Here is a 10,000-nt window from a genome sequence, read left to right on the forward strand (position 1 = left end):
TATGGAGCACTTCCGACTGACATCTTTCATGCTCGTTTTTAATCTCCAGGAGATGAATGTTTTTGTTCCAAAGCATAATGTTTTAAATAGTAATAGAAAAGTTTGCCGGTGTTGAAATATTCATATTGCACATAATAGTTGTGCTTTAACAAAAAGTTGTTTTGTGTTCAACTTACAAGTTTTGTTCAGCCGTTTACAACTCTTCCTAGGAAACTCTCGAATTTAAAAGCATCGATACTCGGCAGCCCTTCTTTGTCTACTTCGCCCGGTCCGATAATGCTCTCACTCCGTACTCTGGGCATCAAATCCTAGGATTATCCGTATCCGAGTATAAATATCCACTATCCTGTTCCCAATGCGGGATCATCCATTTGGCCAACAGCCCGACTACAAATCGATTCCTGCCTACACCATTCTCTCCCCTTTTTCATCTCATCCTTTCTCCAAAACCGCAAATCTCATGAAAACCCACCACCGCATTCGTTCTTTATCATTTAGTATTTTAGGAAACGGATGGATATTTTTGACATTTTGAATAATTATCTGACGTAAATATAATTAGAAATATTAGGTCACGTTATCCCCATTAACTAAATTAAAACAGTGGACCGGGCAAGATACCGTTCTGTAAAGTTAATGGGTTTTTTTAAACGACTGCTTATTACAAATTACTTCTTTTGCTGTCATCAGTTTCGGTATTTAATTAAATAAACACACACACATACATACACACACAAAACTGTTTTGAAAGTTTCCAAGCATTCAACATTGGTTATGTGTTGGGTCGTTGATGGTTTTGTGCAATGTAACAATAAGGGATACCTTGCACCGATTTTTAAACTATTTCCATTCAAGTGACTGGAGGGAGGACGTCACACAACCCGGGTCTCTGGATTTGCATCTGGTTGCGAATCTTCCAGCTGCTCTTTGTGCTTTTCAATCTTGTCTATGTCATTTTTTTGTGTAGTGGTCCCACACGGAGCTGGTATATTTTAATATTGGCCTGAAAGGTGCTGTGTGCGCCTCGCCTGGACTTTAATTATTCGTGGGCATAGATTGATGTTCCTTTTGAGAAATCCCAGCATCCTACTTGCTTTTGCTGTTTTATGTTCTATATGGGTTTGCCACTTTAGTTTCTGAGATGGATACCATGTATTTTATGGAGTAAACATTTTGTTAGGGACGATCATGCAGTGTGTAATTGTGAGTATAAGGCTCTTTCTTGTTTGATATTGACATGACATAGCATTTTAATGGATGGAACTTCATGTGCCATGTATCTGACCACGTCTGGAGGGAATCAAGATCTTTATGGAGTTCATGTGCAGCTGCGCTACTACCAATTGCCCTTAAAAGAAGGCTATTGTCTGCGAATAGTTTAAGCCTTGTTTGTGGAGATATTCGTTTCCAAAGTCATTTATAAATATTAAGGAGCATAAAGCCCCAAGTACTGTTCCTTGGTGTACTCCTGATCAGACATTAGATTTTTCGCTTGAGTTTCAATCAACGACAACTTGTTGCGTTCTTTTGCAAAGCCAGTCCTTGTACCAAAGTTGGCTATTTTGCGCTTGTTGTTCCATATTCTCTTGTTTCATTGCCCCCAATATACTGAATGCCGCTTTGTTCGAGTTTTAATAGTAATCGTTTATGTGGTACAGTGTCAAACGCTTTAGAGAAGTCTAATACCAGGAGATCAATCTGGGCTTGTTTTTTTAGTTGTCTAGTGATCTTGCAATTTGTTCTATTGTGTTGATCAATTGTCTCGCATGACAGTTTTTTCTTGAAGCCGTGCTTGTGGTCGATTTGTATGTTGTGTTTCAAAAGACGTCTAACTTCGACGTCATGGCACAAGACCGAAGGGCTAGAGCTCAGGTGGTCGCTGGTTCGGATAAGTAACTAAGTAAGTAAGTATGTTGTGTTTGTTGTAGTGTTCCATGATAGAATGGAATATAATGTTTTATTATCTTACAAACTACTGGAGTTAGAGATACAGGTCTATAATTTGAAGCTAATTTTCATTTGCCCTTTTTATAAATTGGGGATATAAGGGACTGTTTCCAGTCTGTAGGCACTGTTCCTTTGTTCCGGGATTCTTGGAAAAGCGTTCACAGGAACGGGGCTATTTCATCAGCACATTCTTTATGTATTCTAGTTAGTATGAGGTCTGGCCCTGTTGCCTTGGATGAGTTTAGTTGCTGCACCTGCTTTCGTATACTGCATGTGGTTACGTTGATTCTTGGCATTGAGTGAGGGATCTTCTATAGTAAACACACTTTCGTACTGTTTGTTCAATATATTGCATTTTTTCCTTCTGTGTCTGTCATATCTGAGCCGTCAAGGGGTTGAAGGACTTGTATACTGGAAGCATCTTATTAAATTAAATGACCTCTTAATCTTTTCGCAACCATATTTCTTATCACAAAATACGCCATTTTCAGTTATTTAACCGTGTTAGTACCTACCATAGAAAAAGTGTCACATTCGTTTCGGTAAAACCGACAATAATTTTCTTTCATTTTTTATTTCTTTTGTTTATCATAAGAGTTAACAAAGTTATTTTGCAAAGCCTATAAAAGCCAAACACTTGTAGAGCTTGTTTAATCAAACAAAATTATGTACGAGATATAGCTTGTACCAACGTCCTACTTAGTTGCAGGTCTGATAACGCATATGACTATGGTCTCATCGTTGGAATGGAAATACTCGCAAAGCAACGCACAATATGTCCATCATCATAATGTGAAACCAAGCGCATCATTTTGTTAGGTTATCAGATCTGCTAATATGTGCACATAGGGTTGTACTAATTGCTCTTGAGGTTGAACATTAAATAAAAACACATTTTGTGTGTGTTGGGTGGTATGACATTTAGAGAAAAATCCCGAAAATGGTCGAAAAGGAGAGAGTTTAAACCCTCATCACGCCAATTCAATTCAATTCAATTCAATGTTTTCATCAGATTTTCCAGCTTTCCTCAGCCATTGTGAATATTCTATAGAATGTTTGCCCACAATGAGGTTTGTTGCCATCATCTTCAATGTAAAATGAAACACAATAATTCAATAAACCACAGATACAAAAGAAACGGGCGAATTATAATTTGAAACAATGGAATATGAGAGCATGGTTTTAAGAAACAGAAAACTGGGCGAGGGATTGAAAGGAATGAGGAGGAGGAAGCTTTTCTTGAATCTGAAAACTAGATAGAAAGTCTTGAAGATGATATTCGATTTTACGAGAATTGTTATTGTTATTGGAGAAGCTTGGGTGAATGGAATTGTAATAATAATAATAATATGATGATGATGACGGGTTGGGTTTTTGTCTGATTCATATGGGGATTGATGTGACGAGGCGTGGAGGTTGATGACCCGGGGAAGGGAAGGCAGGAATTGTGATACAATGCACGGGATTGATATTATGCGGATCCTGATGGCTCAGTTGGTAAAGCACTCACTTCGCATTCAAAAGAATCCAGATTCGAACCTGACGGTATGCCTAGGAATCCAATGCTTTACCCATCTATTTATCAGGTCCCCTTACCCCTATATCAAATTGATTTTTTTTTAACGTGAGCTTTTATATAACGCAATATCCACTAAACGTACTCAGAGCGCTTTACAAAGATCCCTGACCAACAGCAACACGTAACATGTAAAACGAGACATGACGACTGTTAGGCGATATTACAATTTTTTTTTTCGACAGAGACAACGCTGTTGACGGCCAGGTACTCATTTTACATATTAGTAGGGTGAGAGAATGTGAGTAAAGAGCCTTTTCCAAGGACTCAACTATGCTCCGAGCGAGGCTCGAACCCAGGACCTTCCGATCCGAAAGCGAGTGTCATACCACAAAAAATCTCGACTTCACCTGGTTTCCAATCTGGATGGATTAAAATTCATAATTTCTTTTCTTGTCCACCTAGCAGTAAATAAATGGTTGACTGAGTCAGATTTGGAAAGAAAAGAGTTTTTTTGCTATATCTGGACGGTAAAAACGTGCGCTTTTATATAGAGCAATATCCACTAAACGTGCTCAAAGGGCTTTACCGGGGGGGGGGGGTGTCCCTAGCCAACAACAACATTTAACATATTATAATATGAGGTGAAATGACTTTTTTTTTCCAACAAAGACAACGCTGTTAACGGACAGGTATTTATTTTACAACTGGGTAGGGTGAGAGAATGCGAGTAAAAAGCCTTTTCCAAGAACTCAACTATGCGCCGCTCATAGCGGGACTAGAACTCAGGATCTTCCGATTCGAAGGAAAGACCATAATATAGACCACAAAACCACATAGCCGTAACAATGTAGCAGGCAATAGTTTTTGTCAGTCTAGTCTATCACCGCAGAAACTCGAATCTGACCCCGAGAAGTAATCGAGTTACTCTTTAAAACTGTCTTTGATCGGAAGCGAATAATGTTCTTCTTCTTCTTCGTTCCCGTCACGTCACATGGTCAGTCCGGTCTGGTGAATGAAGCCCACAGTGGTCCTGAGGTCGTCCTATTGCGCGTTTCACACTTATCCACACCTGATTCGCGTAGGGCAGTATAATTATGTAAATGCTTTACCCAAGAAAAGAAGCCTCGGGTCCCAGTTTTCACCTGTTGTTTATGATAGATAGAGCTTGTGATTTTTTTTTTTTTATTTGGGGTGGTGGGGGGGGGGGGCATTGTTTCAGCATTTTGGACTTGTATGACAAAATATTGTCCTCGTGTCGCGTGCATAAAAAAAATACCGAAAATACCATTTTAAAGGACTATAGAAATCACATGATTTGTCCTCCCTTCATTAATGATTTTTATAAACAGTGACGGGGGATCGACATCAAAAGTATTTTGATGCGCATTTACAATTTCATTTTTATTTTTCTGTTTTGTTCAGAAAACTTCCACATAATATATCGATGGATTTGTGATGACCTTCAATATATTTTGGTAAAGTTAACGGTGGATTGACTCACCAAGTTGTTGGGTGTGTTGGGGGGGGGGGGGGTCCCGATAGCCCAGGTGGTCGCAAAGGGACTGAGATCGATCCTGGGTGAAACCTAGATATTTGTCGGACCTACTATCCACCCATCAATGATTGGATAGCTGGGTCTGTTAAATCTGACGGAAAGTACGTTCCTATAGACTGTCGTTCTAACAACTGGGTAGCGAGAAATTGCTTTTGTCCATTTCACGCTTTGGAAACTAGGATAAACTCCAGCCTATGGGTCTAATGACTCTAAAGGACTAATTTTAACCCACATAGTTGTTGTCATCAGCTATTGTACCGGATGTCATAATAATTGAGTATCTTCTAATTTTATTTATTTATTTATTTTTTAAATACTTCTTGGTGTTTGAAACCCTTTAATTGGCTCGCAACATACCAAAAATGGTAGCCAGGTAGAATTATTTGATACAGACCCAGAAGACGTTTAAAAAAGAGCAATTTTCAAATATTTAACACCATAATTGATGGACACACTTGGTTTGGTCAAAGCTACAACGCTACCTTATCCAAGTTCTCTAGATAGCTTTTAAGTATAGATATTTTCTTTAAAAGGTAAACAAAAAAAAAAGGAAATATATTATATTACATTGGCATTATAGTTAAAACATTATAGGTAAAAATGTATGTGTGGGTATGTGTGTGTGTGTATGTGTGTGTGTGTGTGTGTGTGTGCAAGGGAAGGATAGAGAGAGGGGGTACGGAGAGAGAGAGAGAGAGAGAGAGAGAGAGAGAGAGAGAGAGAGAGAGAGAGAGATTTAGAACGACAATGAGATGAAGTAATGAGATGAAGTAATGAGATGAAATGAAAACCAAGATTCAGACATCTCTACTCTAGATTTCTTTAAAAGGTAATGAGATATATAACTACCTCTTTATTTTTTTAAACATCACAATAAAGCTATATATCTGGTTTTATCAATGGCCTACGTAGTTCATCATCATCATCATCATCATCATCATCATCATCATCATCATCATCATCATCATCATCATCATCATCATCATCATAATTCATCATCACCAGTATCACAATCACCACCTATATCTCCCTTCTATCTCTACATTCCAAGATCCCATTTCTTTCTTCTTTTTTTCCATCTTCCCTCTCCTCCCTTCCTCCTTTCTTTTCATCCACCTTCCCCCACTTCTTTCACTGCCTAATCCTCGTCAAAAGTTTCCATCCCCCCCCCCTCCCCTCCTTCCTCTCACGCTCCCTCGGCACCATTTCCTGCACTCTCAATGCAATTTCCACGAGCATTCTCCCATAATAATAATCTAATGTTAATCTCATGTGTTTCAAATCATCCTTTCAAACGTCCACTCAATCCTTCCTACTCATCCATTTGTCTTGCATTCTCACTCAAAATCCATTAAAATCCCCAACGGTTTGCCCACTTCATCTTGCTCACGGGGTTCCTCCCTCTTCTTTCATCCTCTTATTCTCTTCCTATTGGTGAATTCTTTTACATTCTCGAATCAAAACCAACGAATCTCAATGATCGCCTTTAATAACGTAAGCATCTGTACACTTCCCACCCCTCAGATGATAATAATAATAATGATAATAAATAAAAAGGGAGAAAAAAACTATCGTCGTATTTCCAATCGTCAAACGGCAAAACCAGTGATAACCTCTGTCCTATGAAATTCAAAATCTGGAATAATTGTTCTTTTTTCTGTCCTGCTGTTATTTTGTAATGATGGAATTTAAATATTGAACATTCTCTCAAAGAGATTTTTCTCCGAAGGCCCCTCAGACTTGTTATGAATGTATTTATAAGTAGTCTAGGAATGATTTGATATTCATGAAGTTATGAATTTGTTATTGGACATTTCGTTTTGATGGATTTAGAGGGTAAAAACTACGTTAAAGGGGTTACCCGATGAAATTTTACATTTAATAGTACTACACCAACAGTTCTATGAGATGAGTTGAGAGTTTTAATGTTGTTTGACTAGTCTTGTAGGGTTATCGTCAAGTATCGGTATTGGTTACTTCCATATCGTCTTGGCAAGAATAATGTGAGTGAAAATTTACATTTATATATTAGCTCTAACCACCATTATCGAGCACTTTCGTACCTACAAGTACCCACCAACACTCATATATACATATATATATATATTTAATATATGATATATGTGCGTGTGTGTGTGTGTGTGTGTGCGTGCGCGCGTGAGTGCTTGTATGTGTGTGTGTGTGCGTGTGTGTCACTGCGTGATAGCTTGCATATCTATGTCATATTCAGTTATATCCTTCAATATATTGTTAAACAATTATAAAAGTAATACTGGGGAATTAATAAAGTGCTAAAAAGGCAGATTTTATCTTCGTTATCATTTTTGTAAATCTTTTACTCTTATTTTATTGTAGTTTGCTCTATGTCGTGATTCACATACAGTCACGCGATATTCACCGTATTATACTAATACTTTTCTTTATATTTCAGTCCAAGCCTTACCCAACATGATATTATTCTGGATAGTGTGTATGGATAAGTCAAATCTATAGCGTTATCTGTGGAGAATGATATGCTGCAGGATTCTACATAAATTGAATTGACATATAACGAAATGCGTCATCAATGAATTCAAAAATATGACTCTTCAGAAGATTTCACACCGAGCATTATATCAGTGCAATAAAAAGCAGTTTCCGAAAATCCCACATGGTTCGTTAATTTAATGGTTATATTCTGTAATTCGTGATCACTGGATTAAAAAAAAAGCATTAATACATGTGTTGTCAAAAGCACCTTCAACGTACAATACAACATTACATAATTCCCAATGACGTTTGGGCTGTTACCTGTCATGACAACACACCAGCTGATTCATCTCTCTACCACAGTTTCCTTCATGGCGACTACTTCAAGTGATTACGAGTTGAACACATTGCACCAGTCCCAAGCAGACATCGATTCGCACATCCGCCAATTTTGGGACGACTTTCCCTGCCCGCCTCCCTGGCGTCCTTCCATACTTACAGAAGTCAACATTTCAAAACTGGGTCCGCAAATCGGTCAATCGGTTAAGAAGTTCCTGGTCGGGAAATGCCAGTTACAATCGTTCCAGCTAGATCCTGAATGGAGTGAGGGTGACTTCGACATCCCGAACTCTGCAGGGGATGGAGACAGTCACGCGACCAGTACATCGCATGACCATTCGTGGTGTGATCAAGCATGCCAGCTTGCCATTGGCTGTTCTGGCGTCTTCGTTGCCATAGTTATAATCCTTATTGCCATTATATGTTTTAACAGGTAAGTCCATTTGTATCTCTCCTTTCCTGATTAAGTGTAATATGCGGCTATCGGGTCTAATAGTATGACACTTCGTATTCGATTCCCGCTTTGAGCGGCGCATGCTTGAGTCTTTGGGGAAAAAAAATCTACTCACATTGGTTCACCGTACTCGGGTATAGAATGAGTTCCTTGCCATTAACAATGTTGTCTCTGTCAGAGAAATTGTAACAATACCTAAAGAGCGACATGGCTCGTCCTACATGTTAAGTATTGCTGTTGACTAGGGACCTCTTGTAATGTGCTTTGAACATGTTGAATTGACTTTTTGCGCTGTGTAAAGTGTCGTGTTAAATGCTCATGTTAAAGTGTACGAAAGTTGTCGGAATATAATGGAAGTTCACCCAATGTCTCCTCTTACTGGTACATAATCTGTGAAGCTTCTTTCTCAATTTGACTCCTGCCCGAGGATTCAACGTATTCTTTCAAGTCCAACTTCATCTCGTAATTGCGTCCCCTTCCTGCATCAGGGCTTTATTTTTGGTAGTTTAAAAAATAATTTGTAAAAGCGAAAGCTTGACCATTTCATACATTTTGGTCTTGTGGATATTTGATGTTTCCCGTCCAAGATGATAAAATTAAAAATTATACTTATAATAATAATAATAATAAATAATAATAATAATAATAATAATAATAATAATAATAATAATAATAATAATAATAATAATAATAATAATATCAATATTAATAATAATAATAATAATAATAATAAAAATAATAATAATAATAATAATAATAATAATAATATAATAATAATAATAATATAATAATAATAATAACTATAATAATAATAATAATAATAATAATAATAACTACACGCAGATATTCACACATACACACACAAATACACACGCTACATATGAACTTAACAAAACACTTTTTTTCATATTACCCACAAGATTTATATAAAACTATAAATATCGATCGATCGATTAAAATTGCCCTCAAAGTGCCAAAAAATCGCAAACCGTGTACGTGGCTTTTTGTTAAACAGACCACCATTTCAATCGATGCTGTTTTGTAAAGGTTGTTTGGGGTTTTTTCCCAGCCAAAATGGGAAAATATGTGTTTTGTTCTAGGATACGGCAGATGGTGTTCCGACGATGGCACCATTTCTCCCTCACGCCCCAGGCGACAAGATGACATTCTGTCACTTTGATCGACATCCATATTTTTTTTTCTCTCATTTTCTCTTGATTGGCCAAAAGCGTTTTTATATTTTCTATGTCTTTTCTCTCTTTCAGGGTTTCCTCCTTAGTCGTCTCATCTTTTATTACTTGTCAATACAGCCTATAAGCTTTTAATGGGTTCATTATCTTTATTTTTCTTTCTTCTGTATCACGAAGATTGGGTTACTTTAATCTTATTATAGAAGGAGGTCTATTTACTTTTAGTTGCAACTTTTTTTTTTTTAATGATGACGTTAAATCAATCACAAAAAAACAACAAGTTAATAAATTATATGTCTGGATAGTGACGTTGTGCATGTGTACTGTGTGCATTGGTACACCTTTCACCTTTCACATATTACTCGCGCTTGAAATAAATTAATCATTAATAAATTATGGAGTCAGTGCCTCAACGGTATGCAGTGCCCCGTCTTGTCGCGTAATCAAGCGATGTTGAGCGCGCTGAGTGACCTAATGGACGACAATGATCGCTGAAAATTTTGAACAGACGTTGCATGTTATTGAGT

The 10,000-nt window shown here is 37.4% G+C and overlaps 1 protein-coding gene across 2 annotated transcripts in view; it reads left to right on the forward strand.

Annotated features, from left to right (window-relative positions):
• Nucleotides 1-10,000, forward strand: part of LOC144960966 (uncharacterized) — a 36,392-nt gene that overhangs the window by 16,367 nt on the left and 10,025 nt on the right. For both annotated transcript variants that reach the window (XM_078894333.1, XM_078894337.1), the window contains exon 2: nucleotides 7,453-8,262. In XM_078894333.1, the coding sequence (XP_078750459.1) occupies nucleotides 7,793-8,262 (470 nt within the window). In that variant the 5' untranslated portion in view covers nucleotides 7,453-7,792. The remainder of the gene's footprint in view (nucleotides 1-7,452; nucleotides 8,263-10,000) is intronic.

Source organism: Berghia stephanieae, chromosome 1, assembly GCF_034508935.2.
Source record: "Berghia stephanieae isolate SIO BIC M18660-M18661 chromosome 1, UCSD_Bste_1.3, whole genome shotgun sequence".
In the NCBI taxonomy this organism is placed as follows: Eukaryota; Metazoa; Mollusca; class Gastropoda; order Nudibranchia; family Aeolidiidae; genus Berghia; species Berghia stephanieae.